The 25,189-nt window shown below is 44.5% G+C and overlaps 1 protein-coding gene across 1 annotated transcript in view; it reads right to left on the bottom strand.

Moving 5' to 3' along the window:
• The window catches only part of LOC135050895 (multidrug and toxin extrusion protein 2-like), a 145,792-nt gene that overhangs the window by 36,823 nt on the left and 83,780 nt on the right, over positions 1 to 25,189 (bottom strand). The window contains exons 12-15 of the mRNA XM_063957158.1: positions 24,769 to 24,838; positions 22,078 to 22,210; positions 20,545 to 20,639; positions 6,410 to 6,455 (exon numbers count right to left, since the gene is read on the bottom strand). Of these exons, the coding sequence (XP_063813228.1) occupies positions 6,410 to 6,455; positions 20,545 to 20,639; positions 22,078 to 22,210; positions 24,769 to 24,838 (344 nt within the window). The remainder of the gene's footprint in view (positions 1 to 6,409; positions 6,456 to 20,544; positions 20,640 to 22,077; positions 22,211 to 24,768; positions 24,839 to 25,189) is intronic.

The raw sequence follows: 25,189 nt of genomic DNA, 5'->3' as shown, positions 1-25,189 counted from the left end.
GAAAAAGGAGAAAGCAGGTACACCACCACCGCCATATGTGGATGTGGAAACAGTTACAGTCAGTATACAAACTATAGAAAATAAAAATATGAAAAACATGAATGTAACCTATAATATGTACTAATGAAAGTTTTATTCAGGAGGAGATGGTGACCCGACTCTGGTTTCAGCCATTTCTCATGCACTCAGAGGAGTTCTATACAACAGATAAGAGGAGCTGTAGCCTGCAGGTGAAGTGGCTGAGACCAGTGGAACTGGTAAGTATGGTGCCATTTAAGTACATAGATAGTAAGACCCCCCCCCCCCCCCCCAAAAAAAAAAAAAAAAAAAAAGGAAAGTAATAACACAAATGGAGAATATCCTGACCGTACATTAGTATTTCCCAGGAGGAAAGCGGACAGAGAAGGGGTAACCCCCAGGGTGCTTCTTTGTAACTATCACATAAGAAGTATTCATTTCTAGGAAATAGGTCTTCGAGATGAGGGCAGCTAGGAATGCCTTGTCTAGAAAATCTTGGTAAATGTTTGATGGACCATTTACAGACCCTTAATACAGGAGAAGGATTAAATGAATACTTCGCATGACCTAGAAGCTTTTTTTTGTAGTACTAGAAAATTATCTGTTAGGAAAAAATCACAGGTAAACACTAATTAGGCAAATGGGAGTAACGAGAGAAGTGCAACATTACCCTTTGACAAAACCTGCAGAGGTTATGATTGGGCCTCTATGATGCTAAACTTTTTTTCTTTTTTCCTAGCAGCAGTCGCCCCTGACTAACTTACTCAACAGAGATTTTGTTGTGTAAATTGAAATGTGTAATACATATATTGTACTCCCACTCAGGAAGTACAAGGTATGTTAGATACTCCTCAAAGCCTAATGTTGCATTCCACTGTTCTAGATTCATGTCCATCACAGTTAGAGGAAATTATCTCGCAGATACCGGGTTCCCTATGAACTTAGGATGGACAGGACACTGGATTGACGGCTGAGGTAGTCCCAGTAGTGACACAGCAAGCACAAGATTTAAGGGGGGTAGACCAAGTAGTTAAGAATCAATTCCCCATAGTGCCCAATCCACCTGTCATTTTAATAAAATACTCTCCTCCTCTACAAACTTTACTGTCACCAATCCCTATTCTGTTTTCTTCACTGTTTCTTCATCATCTTTGCGTTCACAAAGGGGGTACAATACATGGACCGGACTCTCCCAAAGGTTGTGACAGCCTGAGTATTTTCTCCCAGGCCTTGCATAGCTGCTTACTATCCTTTCAGCCAGATAAGAGATCAGTATTGACACTTTATTACTGTGCTCTGATACATTTGTGTCTTCACTGGCGGATACTAAAAAACTTTGGTATCATCTCTTCCAGACAGGACACAAGGTCTCAAAGGATAAACTGCATTTGTGTAGGACAAGGGTCAAATACTTAAGACGTAGTACTGGTACATGATTTGACAGTTCATGCACCACATGCCGTATCGGTCCTTCAAAGTTCTGCCTGAACCCGGTATGTCTCATCCGCACAAGTGAGCTGTCACTGATGACACCAGTATATTACTGCATGTGCCTTGTAATGCACAAAGGGTGGAGGATGAGAATACTGGTGAAGGAAAATTTTGTATGGATACTGATGTGCATAATTGTATGGAATATAAGAATCAGCCTTTTACTACGAGACCAGACATAAGTGACAGCTCGTTAGTGAACGCAGACCTGATTTTTTTTTTCTAGACTGACGGTAGTTACCCCAGACAGACAGACTTATGCACAGGATATGCTGTTGTGACCAGGGCATGCGAGTTGGCATAAGATACATCAGCCAATATATATACCGACTCTAGAGATGTTTTTGGAGTAATGCTCATGATACTCTACATTGCAAACACACAACAATTAAATTGAGATGCAAATTTGTGTTCCCTACAGGAAAAGGAGGTCTGGAAGGCGATGGGGGTATGGTCAGGAGTCCTCAGAACTCTGGAGAGATGGACAAGGTAAGCCAGTAGCTCCCAGGGCATATCTCCCAAGCCTAGCTGTGACAGCACATGGGCTGACTCACCTAGGGTAAGGAAGATCTGTGCAAATTGGTAAGAGCTTACTGGAGTGCACCAGGGTTCTCTTCTCAGGTGAGCAGGAAAGCAATGACCTGTCTTACTTGCATGAGGAAGAACATTTGGTAAAGTAGTACCAACAGAGCCATCCCATATTTCTCCTGCAGACTGACCTTTTCGGGTAATACAAATAGACTTCGGTACAGTTAACACCCTGTAGGAATTTGAACTATGCACTGATGTTTTCTCAAACTGGGTAGAGGCATTCCCTGCTGCTACAAATACTGCTGTTTACCACAAAGAAAATTGTGCAGGAATTTGTGTAGATATGGTATCCCTAGGATTAGGAGCAAAGTGATGGCTGAAACTGGACTATTTTGGTCATAGACACTGCCACTAGTGTTGTGTAGCATCGGAACCACTCCCAGATCCCCACTTAATGAATCACCCTCTTTGAAATTCTTTTTTTTTTTTTGGAAGACCACCTCATGTCATGATCGATCCGCACCATGATCTGAAATACACCAATGAGGCGACAGTACAGTACCTTATCAAGATGAGCCAGCATTTGAGAACTTGGCAAAAGAACTTGAAACTGTTGATTCCTGGTATGCCAACTACTAACTGTCTTGATTGTGAACCAAGAGACTGTGTGATTATTCTTACGCTCAGGTTGCCTAATAGACAGGTGGGAAGGACCGTACCAAGTTTTGTTGACAGCACGATTCCAGTAAAAGTAGCCGAGAGAGAAACTTAGGTCAACAATTCCCATTGCAAGAAAGTCCGGAAGGAACTCATAAAGGGAGTGAAACCACAGAAATATCACTCGAGAATCTGTTCCGTGAAGACTGAGAGGTGGCACTGTTGAACACTACCTGAGCATACTAAAGGATTACAAAAAGACCAGTCGTTGTAATGGATTTGCTATAAGCAAGATTTGTTTTGTTCCGTCTTTCTTTTTCTTTTGATAAACATTTTTTTTTCCAGGACATTCTATTTTTATGAGGTTTCCTAAGGAGTCGAGTGTGGGAATGGGACGGGAACTGGTTCTGGAGAAAGGAGTGATGTCTTTATAGGATCCCAGGATCAGCCTATCACTTTATTTAAAGCCAGAGTAAGCCAAAGGTCTAGTAGTTACGGAGTTTGGAGGCAACGTGATAGACTATTGTCTGAGGAATACTGTATTTTGTAGTTACTGCGACCCTATAATTGAAGATGAGTACATCCAAAGATGTCAGTCTAGCAATAAGGCAGCATTTGACAGACATCCCTTGAGTGATTACCACTCACTAGTGGGTAAGGTTTTAAATTAAACGGAATGTTGGATGTGCTCACAGGTACCTCTAAGACAAAATGATACGGGATTAGTGCCATATCCATTAAAATTAGCTGAGGTACTTGAATTACATGCAGTGGGGGACTGGTGGACAAGGAATATAATATAACTAGACCGCCTTGTCTTAAGATCCACCAGTGCCATAGAAAAATCCCTGGTATGTTTAAATCTCACCAATTTCAGGAAATCAGGAAATTGGGAGGTTATCAGGAACAATCAGACAATGGCCTATTCACACATAGCAGATAAAAAGCTACTGTAATTAATACCATAACTGTGCAAAAGATTGTTTATAGGTGGAAGAAAAGTATATGAGTGACTCTCCCCGAACTCCGAAGGTTTATGTTATCTAGGAAGGATACTATCTGAAATAATAACCCTTGTTCAATGATGAAACCGATTTGGTATACGATCCAGAAATCGAAACAATGTTCAGGCAGTGAAAGGTTGTACCTTGAAAATGTTTATATGTCTCTTTCACGATTTGTTTGTATTTTCTCCCTCTACCTAGTAAAACCTCTATCGAATCCAAACATCAGTGTACAAAGACATAGGTACATGTATGTATGCAACGATCGTTCGGATCAGACATGGGCTATAGTACTGACCCAGCATACTCTATAGGTTGAATGGCGTCCCACATCCAACCAGTGGTCTCACGACCGCCGAGTACATATAAAGGATGTCTTGTCCTCTTCCTTGCCTTCCCCAATTATAGTCAATGTCCGATTTGCAAAATGAATACATACGTGTGTCTAGGTCACCAATTATTGTTTGAAATATTTTTAATTTTGTTTAGTCTGACAGTTATGATGGTATTGTTGACTATCAAAGTGTGGACTGTCAAAGTTGGAAAAAGGAGACAATACAAACTACACACAGAGTGGCGCTTCTCGGTGGTGGCGTAAGGATGCAATTGACGTATATGGATGCACCATGCTTCTTTACCATACATCATGCATAGAGTTGCACGGCGTGCATGTTGCAGCATGGTGGGTGTATATACAGTAAAAGGCGCAATCACTGAGATGCCATAAAGACGCACACAGACACATATTTCATACAACACATAAATTACACATAGACAAAACATGTCCAGCACCAGACTTGTATTATATGGTATTTATATAATAGCGTGTAAAACCAGATATATATGTATTATTATAAGTTAATTATATCATGCTTAGTGTCAAAATGGTCAGGAGAATATGTGGATTAATTTGATAGCTATGGGTAAATTGTAACACATTGCAACAATTAGTTATGACTAGGGAAGCCAATCCCGGGCCATTCATTTTTTCAATCCCGGGTATCGGGATTGAAAAATGGCCAATCCCGGGATACCCGGAACTGGCTTTTAGCTATGTTGCCGCCCCCTCGCCCCGCCTCGCCCGCCCCGCACACATAACTCACCATATACCGGGGGCGGGCGGGTGGGGAACATCCTCTGGTGGCTCCTAGCAGCGTGTGACAGTGCAGCGTGACCTCTCACACTGCGCTGGGGAGCCGGAAGGAAGCCGGGCAGCATCTGAGCGCCCTGTGGGCGCTCAACACTGATCCCTCAATCCCTGGGATTGGAGCTTCCAATCCCGGGATCGAATCCCAGCCGTTTTTGGCCCAAAATCACCATAGTTATGACCAAATGTATAAATATAAAGTCACATTCTATGAGAACAAAGGACTTCCTGAGAAAACATGTGGGCAGAATCCCAATGGTTAACCCCAGTATCTGCATCTTCAAACTGGACATTGCTTACATATGAACTGACCAATAACACACAATGAATGAGAAACCTGCCTCTCTCCTGGGCCAATGAAAGGAGACCGAAACCAACAAACTGTTAACTCCCACTGTTTGATATATGCAGTTTCTAAGGCATAGTTAGTTGCTGTGAGGAAGAAATGGAGATGACTGTCCACTGAGCAAAGGGTGATGTATACTGGCTGTATCTGTTTCTTTTGTAACTGTAATTCTGTACCACTTACCTAGGCTTATACATGTTATACTGAATTATGTACTGTACATATGTTATTTTCTGAGCGTTGGACCTCCGTATACCATGTGTGTGAGTACTTGCTTTCTCTTAAGGGACATAGTGCTGCGACATTCAGTGCACTATTATTGCATATGGTAATAAGATGCACCTTGCATCCACAGTATATATTAACGCTGGTATTTAAATGGTTATTTGAAATAATGGAAATTCACAATATACATATATATTAAAGTGCAACTGAATTTGCTGCGCTATATAAGAATCGGTTAATAAATATACATATTTATATATGTGTATAGATAAATATATATCTCTCCTTCCTCCCCCACACACACCGTAGTCTGTGTCTCCCTCTCTCCTTCCTCCCTCACCCCCCTCAGTCTGTCTCTCCTCAATGACTCCATGCTGAAGTCCCATCTCCCTCACCCCATCCCAAAGCCTTGTATCCCCTCACTAATCCAATGTTACCCCGGGTAGAGATTCACCTGCGCTGCACTCCCCAGTATCCAGACCCTCACACTGTACAGCAGGTACCATGCGGCCCTCACACCCCACCAGAAGAGACCGGTGCAGAGTATGGAAATCCTGGCCAGCGGAGCAGTGAATCCTGCAACAGAGCTGGATCCCATAGAGCGGGTGCATACTCATGCCGCACAGTCACTGTGTGTGAGAGGCTCCTGTCACACTGAGGTTGCACCCACACTGTCTATAGCTCGTTGCCCTATTTGGGCAAGACGGCCCACATCCCTGCCAGCCACTAAGTGGCGTATCCTTGGGGCCCAGTACAGGTGTCCCCTATAACCCCCCCCCTTTTGCCGACCCTGAGTGGCCGTAAAGAGAAGCAGCAGCATAAACATGCATTAGGAGCACAGCTTTTACAATACAAGAGCATATAATAAAAGAGAAAATAATAAGTCACTGCTTTCTTGAACATACAGCAAGCTTGCGACTTGCTTGGGTACTTATGGTGGAAATCGCATTTCTTAACTAAATCATTGCTATGACCAAGCTAGACACATACCTGCCAGATTAGTCTCCTGACACATCACCCCTGCTCGTTTTTGAGCCTGGAAAAAAAAAAGTAATAATATGCTTCTCAGTAAATGTTAATAAGTATGCATTTGTTCTAGATTGTACAGGATTACTGGTTCAGTTCACTTTTTGTATACAGTCTCCACCTTCTTCATGTATGCCCCCATAATAGAAATAGACAGGTAATGCACAATCTGCAACTATCAGATTATCACAATGCTCACATTTAGAATTAAAACGGTGCACAGATTTGTTGTTTCATCTTTTCTGCTCTAATATTGCCTATTTATAGTATCCATGTTTATTTAAGATTTCTGCATTTATATACATTCTATTTTAATACCATCTGTTAACAGAAGGGACACTTATTATATAAAAGTTATATATTTATAGCTTCATTTAGTGAACTCAAGCCCTTACACTTTCTGAGCATCATATATTCATTCACATATCAACGCCATTACCCATCAATAGACCTCACACAGAGTGTAGCTACCATAGGTGCAGGGAGAGCAGCTGCTATGGGCCCCAGAGCTGAGAGGGGCCCACCTTCCCTGTCAAAGTTACACATGTTGTATACATATTTCACCAGTGGGTGATACATTACATAGGGGTCCTTACAAACTTTTGCATTGGGGACTATGAATAGCTAGATACTGTACATCACCTGTTTGTTGTAATGTGGTATAAAACCATCTGCATGGCATTATGTTACATAATATGAACTGGGGGCACTGCATGTCAATGTGAATTGGGTGTACTGTGTTGCATAATGTGTACTGACAGAAATACAATGTTACATAATGTGATCTAGGGGACTACTATGGGGCATAAAATGAACAACTGCTGCAGAGATTTGTCTCTCTAGAAACGGAAGGAAGGAAGGAAGGGAGGGAGGGAGGGAAAGGAAGGAGAGGAAGGAGGGAGAGATCACAAAATTTGGGGGTAATTTTGATCCTACGGTATTATTAATCTCAATAACACTCATTTCCAGTCTATTCTGAACACCTCACAATATTGTTTTTAGGCCAAAAGGTTGCACCGAGGTGGCTGGATGATGAAGCTAAGCAACACAAGTGGGAGGCAAAAACACCTGGCCCATCTAGGAGTGGCACTGCAGTGGCAGACAGGATGGCAGATTTAAAAAATAGGCCCCAAACAACACATCATGCAAGGAAGAAAAAGAGGTGCAATGAGGTAGCTGGATGGCTAAGCTAAGCGGCACACACACCTGGCCCATCTAAGAGTGGTACTGCAATGGCAGACAGGATGGAACTTATAAAACTAGGCCCCAAACTGCACATCATGCAAAGAAGAAAAAGAGGTGCAATGAGGTAGCTGTATGACTAAGGTAAGCGACACAAGTGTGCGGCACAAACACCTGGCCCATCTAGGAGTGGCACTGCAGTCCCACTGCACTAATGGCGGATATCGGATGCATGTCTAACACCAGCATAGTTGTTATGGCCTCAGTAATCCGCTTTGCAACAGGGTATATATATACGGCAGTATCACTGGAATTATATGGCAGTACCACTGGACATATACAGCAGTATCACTGGATTTATACGGCAGTACCACTGGAATATACGGCAGTATCACTGGACTGGATTTATACGGCAGTATCACTGGACTGGATTTATATGCCAGTACCACTGGATTTATACGGCAGTATCACTGGAATTATATGGCAGTACCACTGGACTGTATTTATACACCAGTACCACTGGAATTATACAGCAGTACCACTGGAATTATACGGCAGTACCACTGGGCATATATACGGCAGCACCACTGGACTAGATTTATACGGCAGTATCACTGGAATTATATGGTAATATCACTGGACTTATACGGCAGTACCACTGGAATTATATGGCAGTATCACTGAACTGGATTTATATGCCAGTACCACTGGAATTATATAGCAGTATCACTGGAATTATACGGCAGTACCACTGGACTGGATTTATACGCCAGTACCACTGGAATTATACAGCAGTACCACTGGAATTATACGGCAGTACCACTGGACATATACGGCAGCACCACTGGACTGGATTTATACGGCAGTATCACTGGAATTATACGGTAATATCACTGGACTTATACGGCAGTACCACTGGAATTATATGGCAGTATCACTTGAATTATACAGCAGTACCACTGAACAGGATTTATACGGCAGTATCACTGGAATTATATGGCAGTACCACTAGACTGGATTTATACGGCAGTATCACTGGACTTATACGGCAGCACCACTGGAGATATACGGCAGTATCACTGGACTGGATTTATACACAAGTACCACTGGATTTATACGGCAGTACCACTGGGCATGTACAGCAGCACAGGGACACCCCCACTGGACTGATGCAGGATAACACGGCACCACTGCAATGGACTGGATTTATACAGCAGCACTGAACATATGGAAGCAGAGGACACCACCACTGTGACTGGACTGATGCAGCACAAGACTCTACCACTGTACTGACGCAGGACACTGAGGACGGAGACCCATCCTCTCTCTACACTCTCCAATGCCGGAGTGAAAATGGAGGTGACGCGCGGCTCCTTATATGGTATCCAAACCAAGCGAGAATCAAACAGCAGGATGATGACGTTTTGCCTCGTTCTGGTTTCCGAGTCAGGCGGGAAGACCGGAGCTGGTTCAGAATAGAGATGAGCGGGTTCGGTTTCTCTGAATCCGAACCCTCCAGAACTTCATGTTTTTTTTCACGGGTCCGAGCGACTCGGATCTTCCCGCCTTGCTCGGTTAACCCGAGCGCGCCCGAACGTCATCATGACGCTGTCGGATTCTCGCGAGGCTCGGATTCTATCGCGAGACTCGGATTCTATATAAGGAGCCGCGCGTCGCCGCCATTTTCACACGTGCATTGAGATTGATAGGGAGAGGACGTGGCTGGCGTCCTCTCCGTTTAGACACTTGATTTACTAATTTTGGGGAGCATTAGGAGTACTCAGTAGTGTACAGTGCAGAGTTTTGCTGATAGTGACCAGTGACCACCACTTTTATTTATAATCCGTTCTCTGCCTGAAAAAAGCGATACACAGCACACAGTGACTCAGTCACATACATACCATATCTGTGTGCACTGCTCAGGCTCAGGCCAGTGTGCTGCATCATCTATATATATTATATATCTGTCTGACTGCTCAGCTCACACAGCTTATAATTGTGGGGGAGACTGGGGAGCACTACTGCAGTGCCAGTTATAGGTTATAGCAGGAGCCAGGAGTACATAATATTATATTAAAATTAAACAGTGCACACTTTTGCTGCAGGAGTGCCACTGCCAGTGTGACTAGTGACCAGTGACCTGACCACCAGTATATAATATTAGTAGTATACTATCTCTTTATCAACCAGTCTAATATAGCAGCAGACACAGTACAGTGCGGTAGTTCACGGCTGTGGCTACCTCTGTGTCGGCACTCGGCAGCCCGTCCATAATTGTATATACCAGTGACCTAACCGTGGTTTTTTTTTTCTTTCTTTATACATACATACTAGTTACGAGTATACTATCTCTTTATCAACCAGTCTATATATTAGCAGCAGACACAGTACAGTGCGGTAGTTCACGGCTGTGGCTACCTCTGTGTCGGCACTCGGCAGCCCGTCCATAATTGTATATACCACCTAACCGTGGTTTTTTTTTCTTTCTTTATACATACATACTAGTTACGAGTATACTATCTCTTTATCAACCAGTCTATATATTAGCAGCAGACACAGTACAGTGCGGTAGTTCACGGCTGTGGCTACCTCTGTGTCGGCACTCGGCAGCCCGTCCATAATTGTATATACCACCTAACCGTGGTTTTTTTTTCTTTCTTTATACATACATACTAGTTACGAGTATACTATCTCTTTATCAACCAGTCTATATAGTAGCAGCAGACACAGTACAGTGCGGTAGTTCACGGCTGTGGCTACCTCTGTGTCGGCACTCGGCAGCCCGTCCATAATTGTATATACCACCTAACCGTGGTTTTTTTTTCTTTCTTTATACATACATACTAGTTACGAGTATACTATCTCTTTATCAACCAGTCTATATATTAGCAGCAGACACAGTACAGTGCGGTAGTTCACGGCTGTGGCTACCTCTGTGTCGGCACTCGGCAGCCCGTCCATAATTGTATATACCACCTAACCGTGGTTTTTTTTTCTTTCTTTATACATACATACTAGTTACGAGTATACTATCTCTTTATCAACCAGTCTATATATTAGCAGCAGACACAGTACAGTGCGGTAGTTCACGGCTGTGGCTACCTCTGTGTTGGCACTCGGCAGCCCGTCCATAATTGTATATACCACCTAACCGTGGTTTTTTTTTCTTTCTTTATACATACATACTAGTTACGAGTATACTATCTCTTTATCAACCAGTCTATATATTAGCAGCAGACACAGTACAGTGCGGTAGTTCACGGCTGTGGCTACCTCTGTGTCGGCACTCGGCAGCCCGTCCATAATTGTATACTAGTATCCAATCCATCCATCTCCATTGTTTACCTGAGGTGCCTTTTAGTTGTGCCTATTAAAATATGGAGAACAAAAATGTTGAGGTTCCAAAATTAGGGAAAGATCAAGATCCACTTCCACCTCGTGCTGAAGCTGCTGCCACTAGTCATGGCCGAGACGATGAAATGCCAGCAACGTCGTCTGCCAAGGCCGATGCCCAATGGCATAGTACAGAGCATGTCAAAACCAAAACACCAAATATCAGTAAAAAAAGGACTCCAAAACCTAAAATAAAATTGTCGGAGGAGAAGCGTAAACTTGCCAATATGCCATTTACCACACGGAGTGGCAAGGAACGGCTGAGGCCCTGGCCTATGTTCATGGCTAGTGGTTCAGCTTCACATGAGGATGGAAGCACTCAGCCTCTCGCTAGAAAACTGAAAAGACTCAAGCTGGCAAAAGCACCGCAAAGAACTGTGCGTTCTTTGAAATCCCAAATCCACAAGGAGAGTCCAATTGTGTCGGTTGCGATGCCTGACCTTCCCAACACTGGACGTGAAGAGCATGCGCCTTCCACCATTTGCACGCCCCCTGCAAGTGCTGGAAGGAGCACCTGCAGTCCAGTTCCTGATAGTCAGATTGAAGATGTCAGTGTTGAAGTACACCAGGATGAGGAGGATATGGGTGTTGCTGGCGCTGGGGAGGAAATTGACCAGGAGGATTCTGATGGTGAGGTGGTTTGTTTAAGTCAGGCACCCGGGGAGACACCTGTTGTCCGTGGGAGGAATATGGCCGTTGACATGCCAGGTGAAAATACCAAAAAAATCAGCTCTTCGGTGTGGAGGTATTTCACCAGAAATGCGGACAACAGGTGTCAAGCCGTGTGTTCCCTTTGTCAAGCTGTAATAAGTAGGGGTAAGGACGTTAACCACCTCGGAACATCCTCCCTTATACGTCACCTGCAGCGCATTCATAATAAGTCAGTGACAAGTTCAAAAACTTTGGGTGACAGCGGAAGCAGTCCACTGACCAGTAAATCCCTTCCTCTTGTAACCAAGCTCACGCAAACCACCCCACCAACTCCCTCAGTGTCAATTTCCTCCTTCCCCAGGAATGCCAATAGTCCTGCAGGCCATGTCACTGGCAAGTCTGACGAGTCCTCTCCTGCCTGGGATTCCTCCGATGCATCCTTGCGTGTAACGCCTACTGCTGCTGGCGCTGCTGTTGTTGCCGCTGGGAGTCGATGGTCATCCCAGAGGGGAAGTCGTAAGCCCACTTGTACTACTTCCAGTAAGCAATTGACTGTTCAACAGTCCTTTGCGAGGAAGATGAAATATCACAGCAGTCATCCTACTGCAAAGCGGATAACTGAGGCCTTGGCATCCTGGGTGGTGAGAAACGTGGTTCCGGTATCCATCATTACTGCAGAGCCAACTAGAGACTTGTTGGAGGTACTGTGTCCCCGGTACCAAATACCATCTAGGTTCCATTTCTCTAGGCAGGCGATACCGAAAATGTACACAGACCTCAGAAAAAGAGTCACCAGTGTCCTAAAAAATGCAGCTGTACCCAATGTCCACTTAACCACGGACATGTGGACAAGTGGAGCAGGGCAGGGTCAGGACTATATGACTGTGACAGCCCACTGGGTAGATGTATGGACTCCCGCCGCAAGAACAGCAGCGGCGGCACCAGTAGCAGCATCTCGCAAACGCCAACTCTTTCCTAGGCAGGCTACGCTTTGTATCACCGCTTTCCAGAATACGCACACAGCTGAAAACCTCTTACGGCAACTGAGGAAGATCATCGCGGAATGGCTTACCCCAATTGGACTCTCCTGTGGATTTGTGGCATCGGACAACGCCAGCAATATTGTGTGTGCATTAAATCTGGGCCAATTCCAGCACGTCCCATGTTTTGCACATACCTTGAATTTGGTGGTGCAGAATTTTTTAAAAAACGACAGGGGCGTGCAAGAGATGCTGTCGGTGGCCAGAAGAATTGCGGGACACTTTCGGCGTACAGGCACCACGTACAGAAAACTGGAGCACCACCAAAAACTACTGAACCTGCCCTGCCATCATCTGAAGCAAGAAGTGGTAACGAGGTGGAATTCAACCCTCTATATGCTTCAGAGGTTGGAGGAGCAGCAAAAGGCCATTCAAGCCTATACAATTGAGCACGATATAGTAGGTGGAATGCACCTGTCTCAAGTGCAGTGGAGAATGATTTCAACGTTGTGCAAGGTTCTGATGCCCTTTGAACTTGCCACACGTGAAGTCAGTTCAGACACTGCCAGCCTGAGTCAGGTCATTCCCCTCATCAGGCTTTTGCAGAAGAAGCTGGAGGCATTGAAGGAGGAGCTAACACGGAGCGATTCCGCTAGGCATGTGGGACTTGTGGATGCAGCCCTTAATTCGCTTAACAAGGATTCACGGGTGGTCAATCTGTTGAAATCAGAGCACTACATTTTGGCCACCGTGCTCGATCCTAGATTTAAAGCCTACCTTGGATCTCTCTTTCCGGCAGACACAGGTCTGCTGGGGTTGAAAGACCTGCTGGTGACAAAATTGTCAAGTCAAGCGGAACGCGACCTGTCAACATCTCCTCCTTCACATTCTCCCGCAACTGGGGGTGCGAGGAAAAGGCTCAGAATTCCGAGCCCACCCGCTGGCGGTGATGCAGGGCAGTCTGGAGCGACTGCTGATGCTGACATCTGGTCCGGACTGAAGGACCTGACAACGATTACGGACATGTCGTCTACTGTCACTGCATATGATTCTCTCAACATTGATAGAATGGTGGAGGATTATATGAGTGACCGCATCCAAGTAGGCACGTCACACAGTCCGTACTTATACTGGCAGGAAAAAGAGGCAATTTGGAGGCCCTTGCACAAACTGGCTTTATTCTACCTAAGTTGCCCTCCCACAAGTGTGTACTCCGAAAGAGTGTTTAGTGCCGCCGCTCACCTTGTCAGCAATCGGCGTACGAGGTTACATCCAGAAAATGTGGAGAAGATGATGTTCATTAAAATGAATTATAATCAATTCCTCCGCGGAGACATTGACCAGCAGCAATTGCCTCCACAAAGTACACAGGGAGCTGAGATGGTGGATTCCAGTGGGGACGAATTGATAATCTGTGAGGAGGGGGATGTACACGGTGATATATCGGAGGGTGAAGATGAGGTGGACATCTTGCCTCTGTAGAGCCAGTTTGTGCAAGGAGAGATTAATTGCTTCTTTTTTGGGGGGGGTCCAAACCAACCCGTCATATCAGTCACAGTCGTGTGGCAGACCCTGTCACTGAAATGATGGGTTGGTTAAAGTGTGCATGTCCTGTTTTGTTTATACAACATAAGGGTGGGTGGGAGGGCCCAAGGACAATTCCATCTTGCACCTCTTTTTTCTTTTCTTTTTCTTTGCATCATGTGCTGATTGGGGAGGGTTTTTTGGAAGGGACATCCTGCGTGACACTGCAGTGCCACTCCTAGATGGGCCCGGTGTTTGTGTCGGCCACTAGGGTCGCTAATCTTACTCACACAGTCAGCTACCTCATTGCGCCTCTTTTTTTCTTTGCGTCATGTGCTGTTTGGGGAGGGTTTTTTGGAAGGGACATCCTGCGTGACACTGCAGTGCCACTCCTAGATGGGCCCGGTGTTTGTGTCGGCCACTAGGGTCGCTAATCTTACTCACACAGCTACCTCATTGCGCCTCTTTTTTTCTTTGCGTCATGTGCTGTTTGGGGAGGGTTTTTTGGAAGGGACATCCTGCGTGACACTGCAGTGCCACTCCTAGATGGGCCCGGTGTTTGTGTCGGCCACTAGGGTCGCTAATCTTACTCACACAGCTACCTCATTGCGCCTCTTTTTTTCTTTGCGTCATGTGCTGTTTGGGGAGGGTTTTTTGGAAGGGACATCCTGCGTGACACTGCAGTGCCACTCCTAGATGGGCCCGGTGTTTGTGTCGGCCACTAGGGTCGCTAATCTTACTCACACAGCTACCTCATTGCGCCTCTTTTTTTCTTTGCGTCATGTGCTGTTTGGGGAGGGTTTTTTGGAAGGGCCATCCTGCGTGACACTGCAGTGCCACTCCTAGATGGGCCCGGTGTTTGTGTCGGCCACTAGGGTCGCTAATCTTACTCACACAGCTACCTCATTGCGCCTCTTTTTTTCTTTGCGTCATGTGCTGTTTGGGGAGGGTTTTTTGGAAGGGACATCCTGCGTGACACTGCAGTGCCACTCCTAGATGGGCCCGGTGTTTGTGTCGGCCACTAGGGTCGCTTATCTTACTCACACAGCGACCTCGGTGCAAATTTTAGGACTAAAAATAATATTGTGAGGTGTGAGGTATTCAGAATAGACTGAAAATGAGTGTAAATTATGGTTTTTGAGGTTAATAATACTTTGGGATCAAAATGACCCCCAAATTCTATGATTTAAGCTGTTTTTTAGTGTTTTTGGAAAAAAACACCCGAATCCAAAACACACCCGAATCCGACAAAAATAATTCGGTGAGGTTTTGCCAAAACGCGTTCGAACCCAAAACACGGCCGCGGAACCGAACCCAAAACCAAAACACAAAACCCGAAAAATTTCAGGCGCTCATCTCTAGTTCAGAACTGGGCTTGGGTAGTGAGGTCTGGTAGGGTTCGGTTCTCAGGGAACCGAACCCGCTCATCTCTAGTATTATTATCATTTGTTTTAGACTTAACAATGTATTAAAGATTTTAGCTTTACAAGGGCCAGGCAGGTTGTGCTTAGCAGCAGTGAGCAGTGTACTATGGGGGTTATTCAGAGATGGACACAGATCTTGCATCTGCAGCAAGATCTGCGTCCACCTACTCACATGCTGAGGACCGCCACGCACAGGGCAAGGCCGTCCAGCATGTGTGTGGCCCAACCCCACAATGCGTCCACAATTTAATTGCGGACACATCGATTTAAGGTTGACCCCTGCCACTGGAAGGCAGTCCGGCATCATTTTATTTCTCGGAGCGGCTGTGTGTGACGTCATGCAGACAACCAGAAAACGGTCCGGCCACGCCTGCATTGGCCAGACAACTCCCCTGCAATGCCAAAACACCGTCCCCTGAATGCCCGCCGATGTCAATCATTATGCGCTCGCATCCTTCCGGGACGCGAGTGCATAGAGAAGGGTCAATGCTGATTGGTTGCCATGAGCAGCTTCTCCACTGGCTCACTTCTCCACTTTTATCTCTGCTTAGTATATGTCCCCCTATATCTCATAGCTGGAAACAGTTAAGCACTGCACTATGGGGGTAATTCAGAGTTGATCGCAGCAGCAAATTTGTTAGCATTTTGGCAAAACCATGTGCACTGCAGGGGAGGCAGATATAACATGTGCAGAGAGAGAGTTAGATTTGGGTGGGTTATTTTGTTTCTGTGCAGAGTAAATACTGGTAGCTTTATATTTACACTGCAGTTTAGATTTCAGTTTGAACACATCCCACCCAAATCTAACTCTCTCTGCACATGTTATATCTGCCCCACCTGCAGTATACATGGTTTTGCCCAACTGCTAACAAATTTACTACTGCAATCAACTCTGAATAAGGCCCCATAACGGCTGCGTATGCGCAGGTCTTCTGGATGCGTCCAGGTCTGAATGACCCCCTATATGCACAGCACTAGACTGTTGCCAGAATGTTTCTTTTGGAGAATTCCAAAATGCTGGGAAGAATGAAAATTATAGGGGCCAATGCAGAAATGAGAGCAAGTTGCCCACAATTACACCTACATTGCATAATCAACCTGTTAGATGTCAGAAAATAGTTTTCCTGAGGTTACAGTTACACAGAACAGACATTGGCAACAGGCAAGCTAGAAGACTTATATATGTTTATGCCTCTAGAGCAGAGCTGGATTAAGGTTTTGGGGGTCCCGGAGCACTTAAGACTTGGGGTCCCTAAAGAGTAAAATTTGGGATGCAGAATGGCCACTGCAACTAAGGTGTTGAGGCCAGTGAATCTGCAACTGAGGAGGCAGCTGCAGGCTTTGGCATGCCCTGGAAACAGAGGCGTCACGCTTCCGTTTTCTGATAGTGGCCAGTTCCCGCCCCCAAATGCCTGCAGCCTGTCAAGGGATAAATAAAAGAGGAGAGGAGAGAGAGAGAGTGTGTGTGTGTATATACTGATAAAAGGAGGGCACAGGAGGGTAGAAATACAGAGGAAGGACAATAATCAGAAAAGAAAGATAAACTAAATGGGGATATTCAGTCCCAGGGTGAAGGGTGCAGATTGACATTGCCGCAGCCTTTAATCACCGGCAATGGCATTACATCTTGCACCCTTTGCCCACCTGGCTGAATCCCAAATTCGCACATAATCATACCTCCCAACTTCTTTTTCCCTTAAAGAGGGACATCTTTGCGCGGCCGATATTAGGGTGTGTGGCCTCTGACCAGGGGGCGTGGCCTCAAGGTTAGGGGACATTACCTCGCAACAAACGTTGTGATCGCTAACCACGCCCTGTCTTCATAACTATGGGGCCATGGACTGCGCTCAGTGAGCTGCCAGCCATGCCCCCTGTCCATTGCACAAGTGTTCACTACTGAATAGGTCAGCAAACACTTTTTTGTGCGAGATATGGCTACCGTAAAGGGCGGTTATTGCCGCAATGATTCAGCCATGCAGATGTATTTGCCCACTATTGAATTCCCCAAAAGAGAGATCAGACTAAAGAAGAGATGAAAATATGGGTGAGAGGAGAGAGAAAGGGTCCATACTGTGTAAAGGTGGCACCATGCTAATCTGCTCCGATCCATTTTCGCCCCGTACATGCAAATGGTACGTTGTTTGGACACTACTTTTTTCCTTCTGTGCTCTGAGGACTAGAAATTACTCCAATAATGCATGAAAAAGCTATGAAAGTGTGGGCATTGCACTGGGGGCACTGCACTAGAGCTCACAGGTCTCACTGGGCCCATGGCAGCTGCCTCTGCTGCCTGCCTGCCTCAAGTTCCAGCCCTGACTGGCGTGAACGTAAAGATTACAGAATACAGGCAGTGTCCTCAGTGTGGGGGTGCCGGCAGTATCGGCAACGTGGGAGTATCAGCTGTGTCGGCAGTGGGGGGGTGCCGGCTGAGTCAGCAGTGCAGGAGTGCCAGCAATGTCCTCAGTGCTGGGGTGCTGGCAATGCGGGAGTGCCTGCGGTATCCCCAGTGTGGGAGTGCAGGGGTGCCAGCAGTGTGGGGCTGTTGGCAGTGTGGATGGTGGTATCATTAGTGCGATGGGGGTCGCCATTTTGCCCCATTGATGTCTATGGGAATGCATTAATTGGCTGAGAGCCGTGACAGATGTCAGCCCATTGATTTCAATGGGATTTTTGAAATTGACAGTGGGATCTTGGGGTTTTGCCTTGGATATGGTTCTGAGCCCCGGCTCAGATTACCCCAGATCCCAGAAGTTCGCAGAGGTTTGGCTTTCTTAAATCCGAATCACTTATCTCTAATTTAGCTGTCAAAAACATTATTCACTTGTGGAATATGATCTGTACACTATACCAGGGACGTGCTCTCTGTTCCTTTTTTCATTCATATTGCTTGAAAACTTCCACTGATTTTAATACATACAGTACAAAGACGTGCACATAGGGTTTGCACAGTGTGGCCCCGCACACCCCTTGGCAGCCCCAAACTCTACTGAAAGTTTGTTCTCCCCTCAGTTTTAATCTATGTTGGTTGATGTGCAAGTGCTTTATACTGATAGAGCAGTTTTGCATTGGCCACCTTGAATTCAAAATGAGGCTGCCTCTTTCTTGGGAACTGGCCGAGATGCGTGGAGGAGATAGCAGTGACTGATGCCATGCAATGCAGGAGAGTAGTATATATTCTGGAGGGGAACGGTAGTCAATATTCCAGTGGATAGATCCAAGAGGATCCCGGCACTTGAAACACCTACGCCTAAATCTTGACACTTATCAAAACGGCACCGGCATCCCATCAAGGATTACCATCCTGGTGCTGGAATCCTGAACATGCGTTGACCGTGATGCCGGGCAGGTAAGCCGCGTGTGTTTGTGTGTGTGTGTGTGTTTGCGTGCGTGCGTGCGTGTGTGTGTGTGGGGGGTTAGAATTAAGATGCAGGGAAGGGAGGGTTAGGATTAGGCTGCGGGAAGGAAGGGTTAGGGTTAGGAGGACAGTGGGGTAAGGTAAGTATACTTGCCTTCCCCATGTCAGAATTCTAATCATCGGGATGCCGTCGTCGGTCTTCTGCCTGCTGGCATCCAAAACGCCTGCATTTCCTACCCAGCCTGATCCAAATGCTTTTAGACATTAATTCCATATTTTGTAGATCTGTATGGTGGACTTCCTGTATTCCTGTATCCTGAAAGCTCTTTGTGAATAGTCTGAATGCTATAACCAATAGATTTCTTAGGTCTTTAGCACTGTTTGAAGTTTTCATGAGTTGGTCTCAGATTATAGGACTGTGGGAACCTTGCAAGGAAAAATCCATGTTAAATGCTCCCATCTTCATTTAACCCATGTGGAAACCCATTAGATTCTACATTTAGGGCCTATTTCAAGGTTGATTGCAAAACAACATTTTCCTTTTAATGGGTAAAACCATGTGCATTGCAGGTGGGGCAGATATAACATGTGCAGAGAGAGTTAGATTTGGGTGGGGTGTATTCAAACTGAAATCTAAATTGCAGTTTAAAAATAAAGCAGCCAGTATTTACCCTGCACAGAAACAATATAACCCACCCAAATCTAACTCTCTCTGCACATGTTATATCTGCCCCACCTGCAGTGCACAAGGTTTTGAATCAGGCTCATTAACAGAGGTTTTACACATGGGTTTGAAGGCTAAATAAGATTTTCCCTGCAAAGAAAAATGTGTGCTTAATTCAATATTCCACTATACACCAGAGCCGTGACTGGACTTTTTGGTGCCCTGTGCCAGAGAGACGTAAGGCGCATGCCTCGTGGGGAAGGGGTACTGCAAGATTGATCCCATAGAAAGCACATACAATTTATATATCTCCTGCAGCCACACACTACATAAATCTGCTCAGCCGCAATGCTGATAATTTATTTCACAAACTACATGGTAAGCTTCAAATAGTTAGAATTTATTAGCTTTCTATGCAAGGGCAGATGGCTCAATGACTAGATAGTCTGACTGCAATGCCACAGGCAATGGGTATGTCGGCATCTTGAAATGTAATAAAAGACCGTATGAACGTTGTTTAGGTATTAGCGCCAAAAGGGGTCAGGGTAGGAGACAGCGGCAGTCAGGAGATGATGGTCTTCAAAAAGGGGGGAAGCTGCAAGTGAAAGTAATTAAAACAGATAATTTACAAGTGCCGACAACAATGCCCCCTACCATGCAGCGCTATGTGCGGTGCCCCCTCCGCACACACCTAGTTACAGCCCTGCTATACGCACACCTTCACAGAACTTTTTCATATCATCTGGAGACTACAGAAAAGTAATGGAAGCCATCAAGTTGGACTTTTCAGAGTGATACCAGTTTATGTTGAAGATCAAATTGCATAATTCCCTGCTGTATTAATCAGACTATTCAATGGTAAGTAAAAATTGGTCATTTGCTGTGTTGCTAATGATGTCGCATGTTTTGTAGCAATAGAAACTTACTTCATTGGAGACATCGTTCCAGTTTACTTTTAGGAGATAGATGATGAAGAAAGCGGACAGAAACATTCCACAGATGATCATTCCACTCCAAAGACCTTTATAAGAAAAAATTAGAAAACTTGATTAAAACTCTGAAATATATTTTACATGTAGATTATCCATCATAGGGAAGTGTGTCTGTGTTCACAAGGTTAGCCTCTCAGTGCTGCAGCCAGGGAAATTTATTTTATTAGACCAAGATATCAAAGCAACGAGGACAGTCCTACTGTGCCAAGTCATCTATGTCAGGACGCGTGACCAGCATCTGCATCCTAAACACTCACTAGTGTCACTTCAGGTTCAGCAGGGGGGTCTGTCGGTCCTCTGACAGGAGGCCTCCAGCATCTGGGAAGCTATGATGATCCGCTGCAGGGTTCCTGGGGACTCCAGTGTTTGCTGTGTATACTAGTTTCCAAACTGCAGCACCTTCCCAGGCTGCTTACACAGGTGCACAGAATCCTGATTGCAGCAATGTTCTCAAACCAGTTGTTACCCATTTGTGTGCCTGTGGTTTATTCAAGCTCATGTGTGCAGTCTATGATATTTTCTGACATTACTGTCAAGTCACAGTCCAGCCTGCCAGTTACTCTGCAGCCAATCACAGCCCAGCAAGGGGTTTAAAGGATGTTCAGCTGCATCATTCTGAGCCTGTGCAACTAGTTACATTGTATGTGTGAAAAGTGAACCTACATTTTGACTCCTGTGCAGTTACAAGGTCCAGTGTCATCTCTTCAGCCAGTAGCCAGTCCGGTCCAACAGCATCTGTTCAGCATCTCTTCAGCCGGTAGCCAGTTTGGTTCAGCTGTATTCCTCAGCCAGTAGCCAGTCCAGTCCAGAAGCATCTCTCCAGCTGGTAGCCAGTCTGGTCTAGCTGTATTCTCCAGCCAGTAGCCAGTCCGGTTCAGCTATAATTCCTCAGACGGTAGCCAGTCCGGAACAGAGCCACTTGGTAGTTCATTTTCTGAAATATATACCAAGTCCCATGCAAAAGAGCTACATACAGCCTCCTCGGTTCCAGCCCAGAGTCACAGCCACTGGACACCAGTCACCACCTGAAGCAGGTAACACTGTGCATCAAACCGTGACAATCTAGAAAGGTGGCTTGGCATAATAGGTGACAACTAGTTAGTCAAAAAGTTATTTTAGAAAGAGTGAGGCTGGAGGTGGATGGGGTTTCCAATGTTTTGAGGATCTTGGTATAATAACCAAATTCATATACCTGGACAGAGTATCTAAGCTACCAGAGATATAGGTTAATGCTCAAACCTAAGGCTAAAAAATTAAAGGTTGATTAAAAAGAAAAAAGAAACAACAAGATCTTGCTTCACATACACAATGCAACGACAAGTCTAAATGATGAATAAAAAACTCTCTAACATAATTTTGTTTGTCCCATACTTTAAGAGGACCAATCATATCAAACTTTCTAAGTTAATTTTATCGAAAATTTTTTGTGATGCTTTCAAATTAAATTGCATAAAGATATAAATATACCCTTGATGCCCACTTTGGCTGCAAACATAAGAGAAGCAGCAACTGGCAGTCCAAGCAAGTAATAACCAATGGCAAATACAACAGCACCGATCTTCTGCCTTCCTATGCCTCTTAATACTCCACCGGAGACACACTGCAAGGAAAAGCAGACTATATTATACTACTGCATTAATCAATGTAATAGCTATCAGGCTCACAGGCTGTACAGGTCATTGTTTTATTATTGTTCCATTAACAAATCAAAGAGCGTAGAATATATACCATTATAATACATTATTAAAAGCCATTTTTTATTTTAACAGAGCAAAGTGCTTTAATTACATCTGCCAATCCACAAAAGTCCAAGCATTAGACATCAGGTAAATCCAACTTGCTATGCAACATTTGTATGTAGATACATGTAAATACAGGAAACTATGGAAGAGCCACATATTCCAATAGATCCTATGGAGAACATAAAGCACCTGAGGTTTACCATACAGATTTCAGTTTGAACACATCCCACCCAAATCTAACTGTAGCTGCACATGTTATATCTGCCCCCCCCCCCCCCCCTGCAGTGCACATGGTTTTGCCCCACTGCTAACAAATGTGCTGCTACGATCAGGTCTGAATTACCTCCATGGTGTTAGTCTCTGGCTTACCAATTGCCATGCATTCTAGTGGCAACACAAAGTGTTCCCGACATTTTTTTTCCTGAAGCATATATTCTGATATATATTGCAAGAATAATTCAGGATTATATGTTACAAATTTGGCAACATTAAGAACTTTTTCCCCATAAATTTCTGGATAGGCCCACCATATATAATGTTGCCTTGACATCCTAAAGCTCCCTGTAAGACCAGGGCCGTATTAACAGCAGTGTAGGCCCCTGAGCACAGCAATGCACTGGGCCCCCAACCCATCTTCCAGTGGTAGGGGTATGGGGTGCTATCAACAGGAGCTTTGATGTCCGTGGGCGGTAGGGGGTGTTCTATCTTCCGCTCAGCATGTAGGACCTGGAGCTAATTACTCCTTTATTGTACAGATGGGGTGGGAGGGAAAACACTAAACTGTAGATGGGGCATTGGGCTGAATGAAGGGTACTTGGTACATGAGTTCCAGGGTGGTGGGGGGTGTTTAATATACAGGGGAGGGGTGGATAGTGGAGTGGGCTTAAAATTCATCATTTTTTGGTGGGAGGGCAACTTGCTTGACTGCAGATATCTCAAGTTCCTGAAAATAGCTTTCTGAGCTTTAATAGAAATAAACACTAAAGAGTCCAACCTTTCAGGCGGTACTGGGGACTTGGGGATCGGAGTTCAGGAGCCAGAGCAATCCACCAATGAAATTATAAAACTGCATATAAGGCATGTGGAGCTGGAGCAGGGACCAGCTGCTGGAAGATTGATATCTCTACCTTCAGAAAAATTCTAAGTCAGACAGAACCCAAGATATCTGGCTGGGAAGAGCAATTAACAGGCTTGGATGGGGACCACTGCTTTGAAGTCGGATATCTCCGGTTCCCCAGTGCCGATTACCAAAAATCTAGTATCCCTGTAAAGAGGGCATCCTCAGCAAGCAGCCAAGGGCCCTTATACTCCTGGAGCCCTTGGGCAAGTGCCCATTGAGCCCATACAAAAAGACAGCCCTGTGTAAGACATTCAGGTGCTAATTTATCCATATGACATTTCTCCTGGTAATTTCGTATAAGCCACATATTGTGGCAATAAGAAATTTATTTTAGTATGGAATTTAACAAACGTCTCTTGCTGAAACATCGGCACCAAACAAAGCCCATCCGGGCAAAGAGTAGGAAGTAAAGTAAAAGTTTATCCTATTACTTTGCTTCTTGGACTTAGTATGAAACTAGCAGGCCTAATGCACATGCCGCCCATGGGGATCATTGTGTATTTGACATAAGCCCTACTTTTAAACAGAAGATAATATTTTTTGTACTATGCATGCACACCAGAAATGAGTATGCCTTTTGGAGTACTGTCCTGCGTAGATGTACCTCCTTGTTTCTGGAGAAGTGGGATGGGTAGAGAAGGGGTGTACAACCACAGACTAAGTGGAGTAAACATGGTACAGGTATGCCTGTCAGGAGGCATCTTTTTGTGAATGTTATACAGTACCTGTTATACATGGAGCAAAGATCCATGCTGATGGCCAGCAAAGTCTTCTACAGTTTGTAATATGTTTTAAAATTGTGTGTTTCCAGAGTGATCCAAAGCCAAACAAAGTACTCGTAGTCTGGGTTTATGAAATTATTAATGGAAATGTAACTGTCCTCCAACCCCACCATTGCTATGCTTAATTTTGAAAGAACTGATACACTATAATATTAAATGTAGTCTCGGAACAAGCAATGAGGCAATTCAATTCTCATGTGTAGATGTGATATATGTGTGCTCCCATCACTGAGAACTAAGGTACCTCAACATTGCGTCTATTCCTGCGAAACCTCTATGGGGCACATGGGGAAATATTGGTGGTCACAAGGTGTCCATTTATCTGGTAATTCAGATCCATGGGTTCTAATTGAATTGTCCTTGTACAGTTTAGAAATACTAGCTGTGAATCTCTATTCGTTTTTTTAAGTGTTTTAGTAAATAGTCACTGCATTTAAAAGTATGTATTTTAATAGCTGATGTGACAATACCATAACAATGTATATCTCCATTAGTCTGAAAACATTTTACTTACAGCAATACTTTCAAACAGGTGGAATACAATGTATATGGGTATAACTTCAGAAACCAGGGCAGCAATTTCTCTGTAAAGAAATATGTAGATTTACTGTAATTGTCACAATTTATTTATTTATTTTTTGTTAATTATTTTGATTGTTTAATTAATATCCACCTCTTCTTAATTATGTAAGGGAGGTGACATATGCAGTATTATTTCAGCAAGAGAAAAGCAGTTTTCATAATAAGAGTTCAAATATAAAATCTACTCCCAATAACTCTTGAGATAATTTCCTTATCAAAATATTTCCATAAATGATACTACAGAATAAAGGATAAAACATACACGTGCAGATAATTCCTTCATAGTAAATAAGTAGGTTTTATTCAAAAAGAGGGAGCCCTTTTTGAAGGCATCATCTACATTTGTTTACATT

The sequence above is a fragment of the Pseudophryne corroboree genome, chromosome 2 (assembly GCF_028390025.1).
Source record: "Pseudophryne corroboree isolate aPseCor3 chromosome 2, aPseCor3.hap2, whole genome shotgun sequence".
NCBI classification, from domain to species: domain Eukaryota; kingdom Metazoa; phylum Chordata; class Amphibia; order Anura; family Myobatrachidae; genus Pseudophryne; species Pseudophryne corroboree.
This window is presented reverse-complemented; position numbering and strand designations above follow the sequence as displayed.